Source organism: Elephantulus edwardii, unplaced genomic scaffold, assembly GCF_000299155.1.
Source record: "Elephantulus edwardii isolate Elephantulus edwardi_28Jun2011 unplaced genomic scaffold, EleEdw1.0 scaffold00001, whole genome shotgun sequence".
NCBI lineage: Eukaryota > Metazoa > Chordata > Mammalia > Macroscelidea > Macroscelididae > Elephantulus > Elephantulus edwardii.
The window spans coordinates 28482665-28503423 of record NW_006399751.1 but is presented as its reverse complement, the minus strand read 5'-3'; the positions used below and the strand labels follow the sequence as shown (position 1 = coordinate 28503423).

The 20759-nt window shown below is 34.7% G+C and overlaps 1 protein-coding gene across 1 annotated transcript in view; it reads left to right on the top strand.

The window, feature by feature from the left end:
* Positions 1–20759, top strand: part of FSIP2 (fibrous sheath interacting protein 2) — a 101276-nt gene that overhangs the window by 71447 nt on the left and 9070 nt on the right. Inside the window, exons 18-21 of the mRNA XM_006878945.1 lie at positions 2010–11302; positions 12889–13392; positions 14996–15096; positions 17699–17745. Coding sequence (XP_006879007.1) covers positions 2010–11302; positions 12889–13392; positions 14996–15096; positions 17699–17745 — 9945 coding nt within the window. The remainder of the gene's footprint in view (positions 1–2009; positions 11303–12888; positions 13393–14995; positions 15097–17698; positions 17746–20759) is intronic.

Genomic DNA, 20759 nt, shown 5'->3' with positions numbered 1-20759 from the left:
TATTTGTCCTCATTCCCCAAAACAGTAATCCAATATCTGGAAATTATCAAACAATATTATTACTATCATATGCAAGTAATCATATTGAAAATTACTCCTAAAAGACTGGAAAAGTACATAGACCAGGAACTGCAGATATTGGTGCTGAATCCAGAAGAGGTCATGGTGTAAGGGATATTCTTGCTGATGTCAGATTGATCTTGGCTGAGATCAAAAAAGAATACCAGAAATATGTTTATCTATGTTTTACTGATTATGTAAAGACATTTGACTACGTATCATAACAAATTATGGCTACCATTAAGAAGAATGGGGATCTCAGTTCGTTTCATTGTGCTTATATGAAACCTATACAAAGATTTTTGGCCAAACATAACAGGGGAATGTTGTATGATTGCAAGTCAGGAAAAGTGTGTGCCAGGGTTGTATACTTTTTCCTTACTTATTCAGTCTGTACACTGAGCAAATCATTCTTGAAGCGGGATATATGACAAAGGATGAGGCATCAGGATTGGAGGAAGACTCACACAACCTTTTTTTTTTAACTGAAAGTGAAGTGTACTGAAACTCTAGCTGAAGATCAAAGACTGTAGTCTTCAGTATGGATTAAATCTCAACTTCAAGAAAACAAAAATCCTTACCACTGGATGAATATGTAACATCATGAAATGGATGGAGAAGAGATTGACATTGTTGATGAGTTCATTGTATTCAAATCCACAGTTAATACCCATAGAAACAGCTATCAAGAAATCGACAGTGTGTTGCATTGAGAAAATCACCCACGAAATACTTTTTCAAAGTGCTAACCAGCAAGGATGTTATGGGTGTTTAAAGTCTAAGGTACATCTGATCCAAGTCATAGTCTTCCAGATTGCTAGCCATGGATCTGAAAGTTTGACAGGGAAATAGAATGCCAGAGCACAAATGATTGACTTTGATTTGTATTGTTGGAAAAATATTACTAAACATCCCATGGATTACCAAAAGGATAAAATATCTGTCTTGGAAGAAGCTCCTGAGAGGCTAACATAATGACATTTCATTTCACATACTTTGGGCGTGTTGTCAGAAGGGGCCAATTCCTGGAACAAAATATCATCCTGGGAAAAGTAGAGGATCCGCAAAAGAAAGCAAGCCCTCTGACTGCTAGACTGACACAGTAACTGCATCACTGGGCTTGAGCATGTCAGAGATGTTGAGAATGGCACGGGACAGGGCAAGGTTCACATCTATTGTTCATATGGTCGCCATGAAACATAACAACCAATAGCACCTAACCATTGGCACTTAACCTATTGTCCATAGGGTTACTGTGCTTCATAGCATCTACTTGCACCTAACCAATGGCACCCAACAACCAAGGGCACATGGCAGTGTTTCATTTTAGCTATATTTTCCTCAGAAGCAAGAAATCTCAAATATGTATGTATGATATGCATTAAATACCCTGTTGAACAGAACATATAATAGAGCCCTGAGTCTAGCTGTACTAACCAGTCATCTTTGTGATAATTTTGTTTTCTAAGGTAGTACAGCCACTTCATATTCCTAGTTGTTGTGAACTTGCCTCACTTTTATTTTAGGCACTTTGGAACTATAGCATAACTCTTTTTCCTCCTAAAAGTAAACATTGCACAATATCTTATATTTTGACTAGAGAATTTTTGAACATAATTTATGAGTTATCTACAAATCTAGAGACACAACAGAGCTAACATCAAACTTAGATATTATTTCTCTACTCCAGGAGTTTCAGGTTCTTAGCATCCATATCATTCAATCAATACTGACATCAGGACTTATAAATTTAACTTATTTGGTGCTGTTTTCTAAACCTCCAAGCTAAAACAAGTATTTCTCAAAGTGGGAAATAAATATTTGGATAAATATCCAATTCCTATCTTTACTAGATTTTACTTTAGGGAGGTACTTACAAGGTAAGTGTTAATTATGGTGTTATGGATATACGGAATAGTTTATAATAGCAATGTTTTATTTTCTTTAAGATTCTCATGAAGAGATGCTGTCTATTGCTTCTACATTGCCAAGAAGAAAATATGAATTAAAACAGCCTTTAAGAAGCATACATAATGATTCTTCACTTAATCAATTTTATGAACATCTTACTGAGTTGGTAATTTACTATATATTTTCAAGTGTTTTTGATGGCTCCAAAGAGGATAAAGAAAGAATGAAAGCACTGGAAAACCAAGATATTGCAGTTAATAAGCTTGTTTTAATTCATTCCCAAGTGTTTGAGAGTAGAACAATCCCTACTGGAGAACTTGCTTTATGCATTTCTGAAATCATCATCAGAATCCTTTCTAATAGTAACATTATAAAGACTGACTTTGCACAGCAAATGACTACTGTGAAAACAAAATACATTTACTGCCCAAGCAATGCTGCTACTGACTTAGATGATGTCTTTCATGATCTTTTAATAGGAGTGATTCATATATTATCCAAAGAAATGGGGATAAATCACCGACTTGAAAACAAAGGAAGAAACAATTCATGTTCCGTGCTCAGAAACCAAAGAGCGCCCATATGTGATAAGACTGATGCTATGGAAAGCCCAATAGATCCCAGAGTTTCTGAATTATCGACTCATAAAGTTAATCAACTCATTCAGAAAAATAAATTAAATTATCTAGCATGTAAATTAGACAAACTAGTTGATAACTTAAAAAATCATGAATCCAAAGAAACAGTCAATAAAGTTTTCAATATTGTTTTAGATGTATTTTTGCCAGATGAGTACCCGGATGTGTCAGTCAATTCTGGTAAACTAAGCAGAACTTTTCTCCCATTCTCAAATAATCATGAAGAATGTGGTACATGTGGAAATAACTTAGGGCTCTCACCGAAATCAGTTTTCCTTCTTAATGTCATATGTGAAAAACTTACTAGAACACTTTTGGAAAAATGCACAAGCATAGGATGCTTTGATAATAATGACCTTCTTTGTGATGAGAAAGCAGAAGAATATCAACTTCTAAAAATATTTCAAAATGTAGAAGATGAAGAATTTGATTGCTGCAGAGGGGCTTTGGACTGCCAGCCATTTCAAGGAGATTGCATGTCAGAACTTTTGGAAAATCTTGCAGAAATGGATCAAGAGGTATTGTCATCAGATTCCATGCTTACGATTATTTCCCACATCTTGGTTAAATCACTAATGGAAAAACTATCTCAGTGTATACAGCATACCTTTGAAAGCCCACTTTTTGAAAACAATCATTCAAAGCAAAGAACAATGAAAAAACACTCTAGTTTCAGAAAAGTAAAAAGTCCTGAGTGCACAGAATTACAAGATAAAGACTCTTTGGATAATTCCAAGACATATAGGTCCAAAATACATACAGCATTTGGCAAACAGTCATCAGTAAAATCTAATGTATCACCCTTTAAAAGACAAGGAACAAAGGACACAGATACTACAGCCGTCAATAACATGTTTTGTCCAGGTGGCAAGATTATGACTGTTTATTCAGCCACATTTTTGGAGGATATAATTTCGGAACTATTTTTTAATCTCTCTACTTCATTGTGGGGCAAAAATGGCAACATCACTGAGTTGTGGCTCCATGAGATTAATACTTTATTCATCAAGTCTGTGGTGGATGAGTTTAATAATGCACAAGTTACTGTTTTACGGAATGCTGAAGAAAGACTATATTTTTCACTAGTTCACAAAGAAACTGTTAGTAATATCGTTGACTCAGTTTATAATGATGTTTTACAGCACTATAAATTGAATGCGACCCCTGGTAATACTGTTGCTCATGGCAGTACTTCAATAGCAGAACAGATAACAAATGGCATATTGCTAGAGATATTGGACTTCCAGCTTCCATCTTACTTAAGGGAGAAGCTCCTACCTAATTCATGTTATCCTCTCAGTGCTGAAATTATATTGCAGAAACTTCAAAGTAACCTGAGAGAATTTACCTCCCAACATAGGTTTTCAACAGGCTACAGCACCAAGTTATCATATTCATTTTTAGAAGATGTTATCAGAAGGCTTTTATCTCAGCTCAGTCCTCCATCCAGTGAGTCCTCCTCTTTGGGAAGGAAATACTTAGTGAGTTCAAATTTTAATGAAATATCCACTTGTATTATAAATAAGGTTATGTCAGCCATCTCAAAACATAATATTTTCTTCACTCTATATGATAATCAATATGTATATACAAGGGAAAACCTTCAAAAGATGGTGGATTCTGTCTATAGAAATATTTTACAAATGTCTGACTCTCTTGTTTCAATACAGAAAAGTATAGTAAGTCAAAACCCCATTATAACGGACCAAATAGCCAGTTTTATTATCCAAGAGATTATAGAAAATCATCTTCAACCTTTTCTGTGTGGAGAGAGTTTACTCTATCCTAAGACTCCATTGGATGAAATATCTAAAATGGTTAAACATGTGCTCAGTGATGTCACAGAGCCACAAAGAGTCTCAAAACCGTCATCCTTAAGTGTTTACCCTGATACATTTGTGGGGGAAATTGTTACAAGACTTTTATCTAAGATCTTCATTCCAAAGTCTCATACTGAATTTGAGCTGGAAAAAATTACCCAAAAATTAGTAAATTCAATAAATAACTATTTTGACAAAGCAAAAATCAACACTATATATGATAACATGGAACACTCTGTAGATAAAGATATTGTAGATAAACTTGTCACCTCAGTTTATAAAAATGTTTTAAAGCAGCATGAGCTGTACCCTGAGGTTATTAAAGAATCTAAAGACAGTGATATTTTTGTGGAAAATATTACCAATTTAATTGTAGCTGCTATTTCCGATTACTTACTTCACCCCTTGTTTTCTGGAGATGTGTCTGATACCTCCTCTTCTAGTTCAGCGGCTGAGAATATTGTTCAGGACATCCTTGGTAACATCAATAAATGTAACCAGCCAAACCAGAGTTTATCTCCGTATAACACCTTACTTTCATACACATTTTTAGAGGATATGATCAGAGTACTATTATCTAAAATCTTTCCTTCTACATCTAGCCTGCTTCCAAACAGAGAATTCCGAAAAGATAGACCCGAAGTGAATTTCAATGAAATGGCTTCAAAGCTAATCAGTGATATTAGGGCTAAAATTTCCCAACATGAAATTAGATTTTCAAAAAAAGAAGAAGAAACTCAATCTGTTTACTCAGAAGATGATGTTCAGCATCTTGTTGACTCAGTATTCACAAATATTTTGCAAAACTTTGGGCCTCAAGAATCAATTGAGCAAAATATTACAGATAGTAATGATACTCTCATTGATAGGATAGCAGGCTTTATCATTAAAAATATCTGTCAAAAACATCTTCAGCCATTTGTGGATAGGAAATCCCTCACATCTTCATCATGCTCGTATTTCCATGATGAGAGTAGCCAACTGTTTTATGCCAGTGTTTACTCATCAACATTTTTGGAAGATGTTGTATCTGGGGTGTTAAGCAAAATATTCCATAGGTTGTTAGGTATTGTGCAAACAAAATCAGTAAAAAGTTCAGAAGATGAACTGTTAGAAATAGCTAAAAAACTAATACCTTTAATAACTGAGGAATTTTCAAAAGCTCATGTTAGTATTATAGAAAACGCCGAGTATAAATTGAGTTTGCCTCCAATAGAGAGAGAGAGAGTCATAAAAACCATTGACATGATATATAGCAAGTTTTTGCAAGATTATGAAATGGAAATTATGCCCAGTAAAGATTTTCTGAATAACACAAAGACTCTGGCTGCAAGGGTAACTAAAATCATCCTGACTGAAATTTTTGATTTCCAAATTCACCCAGACTTTGTAGCAAAACTGCCTTTTAAATCACAGTCCAAACTCAGTGCTGATGTTTTGATAAAGAGAGTTGAAAGAGATATTAGTAAATCACGGTTGCGAAGACAGCCTTCAACTACATACACTACTATCTTATCACATGCTCATTTGGAAAAAATAGTCACCCAGCTGCTATCACAGATAAGTCCATTGGTCTCCACCAAGGAAGACCCAGATGATACTCGATCAGAATTAAGTAATACAGTTATGCAGCTGATAAATGAAATTGTGTCAATAATTTCAAAACATGCAATATGTATTGTTAAACATGGGAGTGAAAAACAAAGCATGATTTCTGAAAAAGACATCCAGTCTATGGTTGATTCCATTTATGTCGATCTTTCATGTTCAGATCTGTACCAGTCTCTTACAAAAGAGAAAAAAGGGATAAGTAATGTACCTATTTCAAAAATAGCAAGTTTTATAATAAAAGAAATCTTTAATCATCATCTGCAGTCATTTTTGTCTGGAGATCAAACTCTCATTTCAGCTGCGGTTGATCAAACTTATGAAGAGAGAGCAATAGATTCTAAAGAAAGAGAATTAGCTTTAATTGTGAATTCAGCTGTCTTTTTGGAGGAAGTAATTTCTAAGCTTTTATGCAAAATCTTGTACGCGTTCTCACACAGTGTCTTTGTTGCTGAAAATCCAGATAAAGCAAAAGACAAAATTATTGGCTTGGTTACAACAGTAGTAAAATCAATTGTTCTGGAGTTTGCCACATCAGAGATTTTACTTGCAGATAACATAAATGAAAATCTGTGTTTTTCAGAAGGATATGAAGAAATAGTTCAAAATACAGTCAACCTAATTTATGAGAAAATATTAGATGAATATAAATCTCTGATTCAAGTTTATAAGGTCGTTCAAAGTGACCCTACTGGGTTTGGAAGAAAAATATATGGGTTGCTATTGGGAGAAATTTATGATTACCAAGTGCAGTCACTAGTTTCAGGAAAATTAGTGTATTCTTCCTATTCTTCTCTACGGACAGATAATATCATCAGAAAAGTTCTGGATACCATTATACAGGATAAACATCCCTTACCATCTTGTATGACTGTATTGCCTCGTTCCCTTTTAGAAGATATTATTTACAAGCTTCTACATCATATCTCCCCATTAACTGACCTTAAAAAAGACAAAGAGGTAAAATCAGATCATGAGTTTGTAGATGCAGTTTCCAAATTGACTGATGAAATTATAACAGAAATTTCTGAACATGAGATTAGACTGGCCACAGCAGAGAATAATACAGTAAGTATGCAAGTAGAAGAAATTGATAATTTTGTTGATTCAATATGTAACAACATTTGGAAAAAATCTGAATTTCAAGCTGAGGTACAGAAAGGAGGACACAAAAAAAGAGGTTCATTTCTCAGCAAAATAGCTGGCTTGATTATGAAGGAAATCATGGATCAGCATCTGAAGCCTTTTTTACATAGTGAAGAATCAGCTCCTAGTGACCTATCTGATGATGCCGATGTTTCTGTACTTGATGAACCTGATAAGGAAAAGACACAGCCTTCCCTCTACTCAGCTACATTTTTGGAAGATGTAATTGTTGACCTTGTGCGTAAATTTTATTCTCTTCCAAGTGCTGCAGGAGAGTCTAAGAAAAAAGAAATGGCAAAACCAGACATTATAAGCCTGGCTATAGAGTTTGTAAATTCTCTGTTAAAGGAATTCAGGAAAAGTGAGATTAAAGTTCTACCAAAAGCTGAAGAAATATTTTCTTTTCCACCAATTGATAAAGAGACAGTTGATAAAATAACCAATTTTGTGTATGATCAGTTCATAGTAAAATGTGGGCCTAATGATCTTCAGAATGGAGAGAACAGTAACATTTTAATAGAAATGGTTTCTTCCTTAGCCCAGGATGCAATATCAGCTTTTAAGATTCAACCACTTTTTTCAGGAGACTGGTCTTCCATCTTTTTTTCTTTTCTAAATCCAGATAATATCACCCAAAGAATACAACATTTACCACAAGAAACCTCCATCCAGGTAAATAGATCCTTGAAAGAGAGCCAAGGTACTTTACCAGAAGAGTCAAATAAGCACATTACTCTAGGCACAGGTCAGAAGAAAACAATAGGCACTTTGCAAAACAATAGAGACATAAGGTGCAGAAAGAAAAGCTTGAACAAAGAGGAAACATCACTGAAAAAACAGCAGCCTTTTGATCCATTGCTTTCCGTGATTACTAGCATTATGAAAAGCAGTATAGTTAACCAGGCAGTTGTGCCCCCCAAAAAGAAAAAAAGTGAAAGTAAAATGGAAACAGAAATTCTAAAATATGTTAACAATATACCAGAAGTTACTCCTCAACCTAGCAGAATCGAAAGTGATGAAATTCAACATTCAGGCTTGAATGTGGCACTTGAAATTAATGAAATCAAGAAGAAAAGTTTATCCACTCTAAAACATAAAGAAGGGCAAGAGGAAGAAGTATATGAACATTTTTCCGTAGTTAATAAAGTTAAAAAGTGTGAAAAAATACCAACACCAAGTTTTGAAACAGATGATGAAAAAAAGAGAGAAAAGTCCTTGGAAAATGTTGACCAGCCTGTCAAGGTATCCACTTTGACATCTAATGCATCTAGTAACACAAGAGACACTTCATCACAAACAGTCAATGAGGAGGAACATGAAAGTATTCAATATGTCACTGAAAATATTTGTGAAAATGTTTTGGATATATCTTTTCAAGACTCAGCAGGTGATTCCAAATTTGAAAGTCCATTCATTGAGCAAGCACTGCATGTAATTCAAGGGGTGAATAAAGACTATATAGAATCTATCTCAGCAAAGAATGTATCTCCATCAACTAAAAATCGTGTCCCCACCCAAGTGATGGAGGAATCAAGAGCTCAAGAGATTAAAAGTGCCTCTGTCAAACCAAACAGCTCTCACTACTCATTAGAAACTAAGCCTGGGATTTTTCCTGCTAACTTTCTAGAAGATATTGTCATTGAAATGATTAACAAATTGATCTTCTCTTCTCCACCAGAAAGACAAAAAGGTGAGAGTAGTAAAAAAGTAACTGACAATAAAAGTCAAGCAGAGCTGTATGATACAGCTATGAAATTGATTGACTCTCTGTTAAAAGAATTTTCAAATGCTCAAATAAAAGTATTTAGGCCGGATCAGGGAAATAAATTTTTCCAACCTGCAGATAAAGTCTCATCAGGTACTAAAGTGTCTCCCAAACAAAAAGAACCAATCTCAGATGAAGCCCCGTTCAACCTGAAGATAATTGTAGACAAAACACCACTTCTGCAAAAAATGAATGAAAAATCCTTTTCGTATGAAGTACCTTCTCTTAAAAAAATGCCATCATTTGATAAAACTTTGGTAAACAAAGTTGTTCACTCTTCCGTATGCAGTATTTTGAAGGAATATAAATCTCAAGATTCCATTTGTAAAAACATAAACACTAATAGGGAAAGTTTAGCAAGAAGGTTGACCAGTGCAGTGATAAATGAAATTTTTCAACATCAGCTTGATTTGATATTTGGTGATGATGTTACAGCTTCAGCATGTTTGCCTCTGCAAACTAAAGACATTGCTCAGAAGATCCAAAAGGTGGCCCAAACAGCCAGCAAGGAATGCCAAACATCATCACCATACACCATACTGTTGCCTCATAAATTTTTAGAGAATATGATATCTTCTCTTTTATCTAGAATTCTCTTTACAGTAACTAGTGTTAAAGCAGAAACATCTACCAACAGTTTGTCCGCAGACTTGGATTTTTTGAAAATGAGGTTGGTTCATACAATACTGGCAAAGATCTCTAAAGATGAAGATATGGCTATTCAATATGTAGAACCTTTACATCCTAATGACAATGGAATAATTCAGTTAGTAGTTCAGTCTATTTATAATGATCTCTTGTCACAGTTTGGATCTCAAGAGATTATGCAAAGCTGTGTAACTGGTGGATGCAGAATCCTTTCAGAGACCATAGTTGACTTAGTGTTGCGTGAAGTATCTGGCAATCAGTTGCAGAAGTATTTCTCTGGAGAGTTAACTCCACATCAATGTGCAGAAATTGACAGTGTTGTTGAAAATATTCTCAAAAAAGTCATCCAAACGACAGATGTTCCCCCGCCTCAACCATCGCATGTTCATAAACTGTCATACAGCATAGTAGAAGAAATTGCTGTGAAGTTTTTAACAAAGCTTTTATCTATGTTCCCAAAATTGACGAAAGGAGCAAGTAAAACTCTGGAAATTGAAATAGAAAAAATAATCTCAAAAATCCTAGATTCAGTCCAACGATTTCTCTCAAAAAGCAAAATTAAACTTTTACCTGATGCCAACAAATCATGCCCTGTACCTTTATCTGATAATGCAACTATTGAAAATATAGTTGATTCCATTTATACTAGTATCTTAAAGAATTTTGGATCACATACTTCTATATTTAAAGATTTAGTGGGTAAGAGTAATGTTCTCTCTGATATAATAGGCTTTTTAATGGTAAAAGAAATTTCCAATTCAGAATTTCAACCTCAGAAAGAGGAAGAAGTATCAACGTCAGAATTAGCTCTAGAAGCTGTGGAAATTATGGGAAAAGTGATTAAAATAATCAGTGAATTGAAGTCACAGGAAAAATCTTTATCCAGAAAATGTTTTTTATTAAATGCTACATTATTAGAGGAAATATTAGCCTTATTCTTGGCTAAACTAGTAAGGTTGCCAAGTAACTCATTAAAAAAGAAAAAAAAATTAACAACATTTGAGATAAGTAGAATTGCATCTCAACTGGTAAAATACATCACAGATGGAATTTCTGATAGTAACATCAGTCTTGTAGTAGCTACTGATCCTGGAGAAACCATTTTAAATCCAGAAAGTATGGAGATAGTTTCTCAGGTTGTTGATTCTGTTTATAGTGATATACTACAACAGTCTGGAACTCAGGAAAACCTGTATTCTGATATAAATGATACCGATAGCCAACGTTTCCCTAAAATGGTGTCTAGTTTAATTATCAATAGCATCTCAAATACTTCATTAAATAAAATTAGCTCAAAATATGTGAGTGTTCCTGCTGGAGACCTGGACACTGATAGAATTGTCCTAAAGGCACAAGAGCACGCTGCGATCATTGCTTTTGGCTTAGAAAAAGAAGAGTGCGGTAAAATTTCAACTGAAAGAAAATTTCCACTTAAAATAGTTCCATACATTGGAAATAAACCAATTAATATAGATCCAACCATTATATCAGAACACTTAGCAGTCATTTCTGTGAAAACTCAACCTCTTGAGAAGCTTAACATGGACTGTTTTGAAAAGACTGGGCATAGCTTAGCAGAACTAAGAAATGCCTCAGTAAGTGGGAAAAGTTACTCCTCATCAGACATACCTGGTGGAGAAAGGCGAAGGAAAGAAAGACGCATCTCTCTGAATCAGGCAGGCCAACTGGATCTGAAGCCTTTTGAGGTAAGTGCAAATGGTAAGGGTAAAAAGATGAATGAAAAGTGAGATGTGATTCTTCTGTAATACTTTTCCTCAAATAGATCTGTTGGGATATTTTTTTTCTTGTTGTTCATGCCGATAGGAGAATCTAGTTCACTGATTCATTACAGTGTATATACAATCTTAGGATTTATTAGAACTTACTCTCTCATCTTTATGGTTCACTCTAGTTGGCTTAAGTTAATCAGACTAGAGTGAATTTTTTTAAGGAGTATGAAAACATATGGTAAACCAAAATTCATTGAGATTGCAATCCTCATTTGAAGATCAGATGTAATCTCTCTCGGTTTCAGTTCTTTATTATAGCTATGAAAAGGTGTTCATAAGAGCCTCAATATAACCTTAAAATCTTCAATATATGCAGTAGTTTTCATTTTTCCAACTTAGATTCTATAATAATAACTTTGATAATCTATCAACTAACATAAAATGGCAAGCACATAGATTATATAGGGGGTATTGTTTTATTTTTCATTTCACTTTCATTATATTAACCAATAAATGCCCTTCAAGTCAATTTTGATTCATAGTCACCTGAAAATATCAGAGTAGAACTTCACCCAACACATACAATGACAAATTCCAAAGTCATATCAAATTATTTTTCATTTTCTAAGTAACTCTGTACTTTTCCTAGTGCAATCAAAACTGTATTTTCTTTCTTTAAAGTTCCTTCTCTATTTTCTTTCCACAGAAACAATTTATTAAGGCCTTGTTTTCAGAAAAGTATCTTGTGGTATCACAAGATGTTAATAATAATCTTGATTTCAGGATTATTAACTGAAATTAATATTAACACTGCTATAAAAATAAAGTGGTATTATTTTATTATTATTATTATTATTATCTTTTACTTGATCTATAGTTAAAACTGAGGGGAATAAAGTAAGTAACATTTAATGAAGTGAGAAAAATGAATTTTTATGTTTTAAGTATCTGTGGGGAAATATGTTCAGAACATCAGGAGCATAGAGTTAGGAAATGATTCAAAAGCCTTCACTATTTTTACTATTTTAATTATTTTAGAAATCAAGGTTAGGCAACAACTTGATTTTTTTTTTCTTAAAAATACCTATATTTGTAATTCTCTGTGTATTCTTGCCTAGAATCTTGTTGTTGTTGTTGTTGTTTAATGCCGTTCAGTCGTAGACGACTCAGAAGGGGAAAAAATATATTATCATGCCTACTTTAGCAATATAACTTTTATCAAAAATGACACAATACAGAAACTGATGAAAGTACTTTATAAGAACATGTAAACTTCAGGCAAAAGAAAAAGTCTCTGTTAAATTTTCCTCTGCTTTTTTTTGGAGTGATATTTAATAATGTGTCTGAATATAAAAGAACTTCTAGAAACCCACAAATAGTTATTTTAATTTTCATTTATTTCTTTTCATTCAATATAATACTAATATGAGAGTAAATGCATGTAGAGATAATTTTAATAAATAGAAACTAGAAATGATATGAAGACAACTTTAGTAAAATAGATTACACAAATAAACTGTTAGTGCATTTGTTGTTAATGTTCTTTGCACCTTAAATTTTAGGCTGTTTGCAGAAATTCATTCCAGAATATAAGAAAGCCTGATCTTACGAAGGTGGAGCTTTTAAAAGATGTTCAGAACAAATATGATCTTATCACTAGATTAGTAACTCATGATATTGACCAAACAAGTATAGAAGATAATACCACGGATGAGGGACAAACTTCTGATGAAGATGAAATCATTTTAGGAGACATTGTACAGACGGAATTTTTAGGAGAAAATGCTGAAGCTCAAGTAAAAGCTGAGAAGCCAGTAGAAAGCAAAGTTACTTCTCCCAATCCAACATCAAGCACAAACAGCCTGAAAAAATTCTTGTCCCTAAGTAAATGTTGTCAGCTCACATCCAGTATAAATGCACCAGGCATTGAAGTAAGTGCAAATCAGGCAACAGAATCTGCAATGGAAGAACATATTAAAAGAACGGATGCAGAGCTTGACATGGCCACATACCTAGTACCTTCAGCTGAAACCAATTGTTTTTTGGACAAAACGGCACAGCAGATTGTAAGTGAAAAATGTGACTGTTATCAGATAATCTGTAGAAAGCATATAAGAATTCTGTCCACAAATGTACCTTGACTAGGCAAAAAAGATTACAAAAAATGCGTACAAATGGCATTCTCATAAAGCCGGTGAAATTTGCAGTACACAGGAAATAATTGAGATAAAGTCATAAACCTCAATTAAGGGAAAGCATGTAAAGGAAAGAGACCTAGATCATGAAAAGCACTAAGGAAATATAAAACAGAAACCAATGAAAACAAAAGCAAGCCAATTCTTTAAAATCAAGAGGCTGTAATAAATTAGCTGCATTTTTAGTAATTAAAAGATTCTTACTTCTAAGTTTAAATCCCATTTGTCACTTAATAGCCATGCAACTTTAGGGCAATGGTCACAGTCAACTCTTTCTCTCCAAAGTTACAAGTGAAGCTGGTGAGAACCAGAACTTGCAAAAGCTCTCTTGTTCAGAGTCTCAGTTCTCCACCTTTGACAGGATTGTTGTTACATACCACCAAGTCAGAACCAACTCATAACTGACTCACTTGTGGCTTTTCACAGGCTGGAAATTAATTGTGTGCAAGAGGATTGCATATCCTTCTCCAGCATAGAAGCTGGTGGACTGACAAACAGACTCCGTCCTCCCTAGAGTAACAGAGCTTCTTTATTGATAGGGTGCTTACACCCTTACCTATCACACTGTTAAGAATCCTACCTTCCTCCTTTGACAAGTTCTGCCTCTCATACATTTTCCTGTGCTTAGCGAACTTGCCCTAACAAAACAAGTTAATTGAAATATTTAAAATATAGCTCCTGTAGTTAGTCAGCCAAAAATTCCACAGCAGTTATGTTATAGAGACATTCTTCCCCTCTCCCTCTCAGTTCTATACTCTCTAAATAGTGACCTGAATCTCAATAGTTTTGGACAGAAAAGCCCTGTCCAAAATCTGTGCCACAATGTGTGACTGGAGAATATACATAATTCAAGATTCTTAGGGAGACATTTTTTCTTGGTTATCAATTTGACCCAAAAGCTGAGGTGAACCAGAGAAAGTGAACAGAGATATAATTTTTATCAGTTCATCGACTTTCCAGGTAGTTTCTCTTATTGTCTATTCTGAGATATTTGCTGATACATCACATGTAGTTTTATGAACAAATGTGTTCTAAAAAAAAGCATCTTATGCAACATGGTAAAAAGTACTTGATTCATAAATATCTAAAGCAATGTTATACTATATATATTATATATGTTATATATATTACATATTACATATATACTCTAAATTGTATTTATATCATATATCATATATTATCAGTGACATTATATAGATAATAATCTTAGATTATTAATAATGCCACGATAGTAGCTTTTTTGTTCACCAATAATAGATCAATAAATATCATAATCTAAATCATCTTTACTGAACAGTTTCCAAAGAATTATATCCAAAGGAACATTTTAATTGGAATTACAGAACTCGTTCATCTTTTAACTAATTCTAAAACTTTATATACATGGTAGACAAAAGTGCAGAAAATGCCAATAAGATGCAAACATACAAATCAAACTCTACTTTGTGTAATTATGTATTTTATACTTTTCCAGAAAGAAGACAAGAAGAATATCAATGAACCAACACAGTACTTAATACACAGAATTATGAGTTCATCTTCATACAACCAAGAAGATCTGCTTTCACCATACAGGTAAATTGCCAGTACCCACTTCCCTCAAGTTGATTCTGCCTCATAGCTTCCCCATAGGATAGAGTACAACTGCCCCATAAAGTTTCTGACTGTAAATCATTTTAGGGGCAGACTGCTTCACCTTTCTCCAGATGAGAAGTGCGTTTGGTGGCTTCCAACCACCAACATTTCAGCTAGCAGCTTAATGCTTATTCCAGGTTGCCACCAAGTATCCTTACATTAAATTCAAGCAATACATAAATATTTATCTGAGATTACAGTGTTGTTGTGGAGAATACTGGTTTCCTTGGAGACCCCCCCCTTGATGCAGACAGTTCTATCACTGACTACCAACTGAAAGATTAGTTGTTTGAACCTATCAAGAAGTATCTCAGTAGAAGAAAGGCCATGTGATAAGTTTCCAAGAGGTCACAGCCTTGAAAATCATATGGACAACAGTGAGAATAAGTCACTCTTGTGGTCCCCAGGCACCAGAATCAACTCAATAGCAAGTGGTTTTAATTAGGCTCAGAAATTCTTTTGTTTTGATAAAAATATGAGCAAGGAGATACTCAGTTCCACATGTTCCCTCACTCCTTGATTATTCTACTCTTCCTTGATTTCTCTTTGTGGATACTTCCTAAGCCTCAGCTTCCTATCTACCCCTTACTACTGGTTACCTGACTTCTACTTCTTTATTTTGAGACCTGCTTTCTGGTACAGAGGTATCAGAAGTATTAGCTAATGTGTTAGGATGTTTCTGTCTAGGAATCAGTCACCAGATTAACAACAGCATTTCATTATTAGTTCAAAAGATTCCTTCTTATCTCTCTTGAATACCTAAATCTTACAGTGTACAGCAATACCTGTAAGAAAACTTCAAAGGGAAGAAGAAGGGGGGAAAAAAGCTGCAATCTGAATTGGAACATTTGGATATAAATTCTAAAAAGTAATGAACTTCTTTTGGGTCTTTAAGGATGATGTTGTTTGTATGTGTCATCAAGTCAAATATGACCTATAGTGACCCTATAAACAACAGAGCTGAACCCTGTCCTATCCTGTATCATTATAATCATCCCTGGCACACTTGGACTTATTGTTGTAGTTATTTTGTCCATCCCTTTCATTGATGGTGTTTTTCTCTTCTGCGGCCCCTCCACCTGTCCAAGGATGATATCCCTCTCCCAGCAACATGCTCAGATTATGAGATGAAGCTTTGCCTTTTGCCTCCAAGGAGTACTCTAGTTGTACATTTTTCAAGACATATCTGTTTGTTCTTCTGGCTGTGAGATACTCCATACTCTTCATTGACACCATAACAAAAGTCCATAAATTCTCCTTCTGTCATCTTTATCTTTTGTCCAGCTCTCAGACATATAGCAAGTGATTGCAAAGACCTGAATCAAGTGTGCCTTAGTCTTCAAACTGACATTTCTCTTCAATAATTTGAAGAGCTTCCTGACAGTTGACTTTCCCAATTTAGTATGTCTCCATCTGCTGCCTGCTGGTGCCAAGGGTGTTGATTGTAAATCCAATCAACAATTGTGAAATGGTTGAAAATTTCGAACTTTTCTCCATCTATCATGATGATGTTTATTGGTCCATTGGTGAGTATTTTTGTCTTCCTGATGTTGAGCTACAATGTATATTGAAGGCTGTAGTCTCTAAATCTTCTACATCAGGTACTTCATGTCCTCCTCAATTAGAGTGAGTAAGAAAATCAGCCAGTCCAAGTTGGAACTGATTAAAGGAGTGGAGTCCGAACTATGTGACTTTTTAGGACACAGAAAAAGAAAGAAAAAGACTTTCAATCCAATTAATGGCTAAAACTTGTTTAAAATTTTTTTTATAATATTGTAGCATTTTCTGTTATGGGATAAGTATTGGTTATATATAGAAAATCAGCTTAGTTATATTTCTTTTCCCTCCCTATACTATGAAATTGTTTCATTTTGACATGATATTGGAAGAATTATCCCTTATCCATCATTGACTCTTTTTCTGTGCTTGAGCTCTGGCGGATTAGTAGTTAGGAATTGTACTGCCAATGCAAAGAAAGGCATGTGGTTCAAATCTAACAGCCATTTTGTGGGACAAAGTTGGGCAGTCTTCTGTGTGCTTTATTTTCTTTGAAAAGTTGTTGGTGGGTCAGCCTTAGGTAAGTTCTAATCTGACAGTACACAAAAATAATAATGTGGAGTATTCCCTGCATTACTACGGTACATATTGTTTATATCATCAATGGCAAGAAAGATCACAGAAAATAAAAACAAAACAAAAATCCATTTAGTAACCATACTCTTTTATATGTGAAAATTCAGAGAAGTAAACTTTCTTCAGATAAACTTCTTTATTTTTGTTCTTTGGTAGTTTTGTTTTTAATTCACATTGTGTTTCTTATGATAATTCCTATAAATGTATCTTATAAAAGTAATCACTGTTGATCTATGCCCACTGTTATCCCATCTTTTCCGATCTCCACTGGATCTTTCCTAATTCCTTGACCCCTTCCCTCCACCCACCAAACCTTCTATGGAAAATAATTTAAGGCTTTTCTTTTGCTGAAATTTTTTTCATTTATTAAATGCATGAAAATTAAAATATTCTTTCTCTTTTGTTTCAGTGAGATTGAAGATACTGTCCCAAATCCAAATATCAAAATATTACAAGGTTGGATTATTTTTCTTTCCTTATTTACATAATTCTAAAAGAGAGTTTGTTTACGGTTGTGGTGATTTTTTTTATATTTAAATTTGAAATTAGTATTTCCCCCCATTTTCAGTGGTTTATACTCTTAGAAAATTATCATTCCATTATTAACATGAACCAAATTATTTGTCTTGTCTGAATGACTATTGTGACATCATTAATGATTTTAATGTAAAGCACTTAGTATCATAGTATTAATTTATAATTACTATTTTCCTGTGGAAAATATTCACCAAAAATGACATATTGCAATGATAATTCATATGTAGGTCAGAACCCATGCTACTATGATTTAATAATTTATTTGTGAAGTTACCATTCTTTTTATTAATAACTAAGCTCTGCTGAAATAAAGAAAAGGGCTCTCAAAGCTAAATTTATTTGGTTTTATTATAATCTCCCCCCTTTTTAAACTTCTGTTAGTAATGACTCATTATGACATTTGTTAGGACTTTTCAATTCTTTGTTGTAGCCTCAGAGGGTAACTTAGGTTCTAACACTGTTACTATTCACAAGAAGTAGAGTGTCATGATTACGTTGAGACTCTGCCACACATACTTTAGGCATGTTGCCAGTACTAACCAGTCATTGGAGAAAAACTTCATGCTTGGAAGGGTAGTGGGACAGTACAGGACAGAAAGACCCTAGATGAGACAGACTGACACAGTAACTGGGGTTTTGAAAATAGGTGTGCTAGAGACAGTGAGGTTGCCTCAGCATGGAGCAGCTTCAGAGCTATTGTGCATTGGGTTGCTATGAGTCATAGTTGACTCATAACACATAACAACACACATAACAGTGCATAACAACCACAACAACAAACTCAAAACAGAAGACTAGATTTGCTCTATTTCAAACATCCAGCTACTTCAAGAATTGGACAAGATAGTTATGCTCTAAATTTGCAATGAAAGGTTTTACAATAAAAGATAAAACAAAAAATTGCTTGTTGTTGATACATGCTATCAAGTCACCTGTGGCCCATAGCAACCCCTATGTACAATAGCTCTGAAGTCTGCTCTATCTTGAGCCAATTTTATTGTCTCTGACACACCTACCCCATTATTCCCTGTCACTTAATCAATCCATCTCATCCAGCATCTTCCTTTCTGGCACTGCCCCTCCAGTCTCCCATATATGATATCCCTCTACAAGGACTGGTCGGATATGGCAACATGCCCAAAGTATGTCAGATGGAACTTCAAAATCCTTGCCTCCAATGAACAGCCTGGTTTCATGCTCTCCAGGATGGACTTGTTTGTTCTCTTAGCAGTTCATTTATACTCAGTACTTTTCTCCAGAACCACAATTCAAAGGCATTGATTCTTTCAACTCTGGTGTATAGCAAGTAAATGTAAAGATAATGGCCTAGTTGGGTATATCTTAGTCTCTATTCTCACATCATTGCTCTTCAGTACTTTGGAGAAGTCCCTGAGAGCAGATTTTCCCAATGCAATGTGTCTTTTAATTTTCTAGCTGCTGGTATCAAAAATGATGATTGTGGAACCAAACAAGCTGAAGCCATTACCAATCTCAATCTCTTCACCATCTATCATAATGCTGCCAATTGGCCCAGTGCTGAGAATCTTTATTTTCTTGATGTTGAGCTTAACTCTATATTGAAAGTTGCAGTCCTTGACCCTCTGCATGTCCTCCTCAGGTTCAGAAAGCAAGGTTATGTCATCTGCAAAGCACAGATTGTTGATGAGCCTTCTTCCAATCCTGAGGCCACATTCCTCCTCATAGAGCCCAGCCTCCTAGAGGATCTGTTCCACATTTAGAGTGAAAATATATAGGATGCATCTCTTTAGTATTCCTTTCCTAATTTTGAAACATGCAATATTTCCTTTCTTTGTTACAGCTGTCTCCTGGTTGAAGTATAGGTTTTGCATGAGCACAAGCAAGTGTTCTAGTGGTCCCATTCTTCTCAAAGCCAGCTACAGTTTACTGTGATCCACACAGTCAAATGCTTTGCATAGTTAATGAAACCCAGATAGACTTTTTTTTCCTGCTACTCTCTGATTTCAGCTAAGATCCATATAACATTGGCTGTAATGTCCCTAGCGCCATGGCCTCTTCTAAATTCAGCCTGCCTGTCTGGCAGTTTTCTCTTGATGTGCTGTCATTTGTGGATAATTTTCAGAAGAACATGGCTAGAATGTGATATTAATGATATAGTTTGATAATGTGTACACTCTGTCAAGTCACCTTTTTTAGAATGAGAATAAATATGGATCTCTTCCAGTCAGTTAGCCAGTTGGCTGTCCTCCAATTTTAATGACACAACCTGGTGAGCATGTCCAGGGAAGCAAAATCTATTGTTGAAATATGTCAATTGTTATGCCGTCAATTCTGGGGACTTGTTTTTTGCCAATTCCTTCAGAACAGCTTGAACTTCCTCCTTCATCACCATAGACTCTTGATCATCATTCTTTTATGTCAGCACATAACAACAACAACAACAACAATTCTTTTTGTTATAATAACTCTGTGTAGTCCTTCCATCTTCTTTTGATGCTTCTTTGGTCATCACTAAGTATTGCAACTTGAGGCCTGAATTTGCCCTTTAGTTCCCTCAGCTTAAGAAATGCTGAACAAGTTTGACCCATTTGATTTTCCAATTCCCATGAGCACATTATAACCAGAAGATATCCAATCACTAGATTGATTTTATTTTATTAAGTCATAGGCTACAGGGTTAAGTCGATACGTCGATACCATTCCCAATATTATAGATAAGACAAACTTCCTAATATTTTAGATGAAGACAAAAAAATGATTTGTCTGAAGTCACTTTGATCCATAGTCTGGATCCCAGTACTCCGAACTCTAAATTCACTATAGTATGTTAAGTGTGTTTCTCAATTTATATGTCGTGATTGAAGGACCCCCAAACTGCTGGTCCTGTTCTGCCCCGAGTGGACGGCGAAGACCCAAGACTCCAAGACACCGGCTTGATGCAACAGCAAGAGATA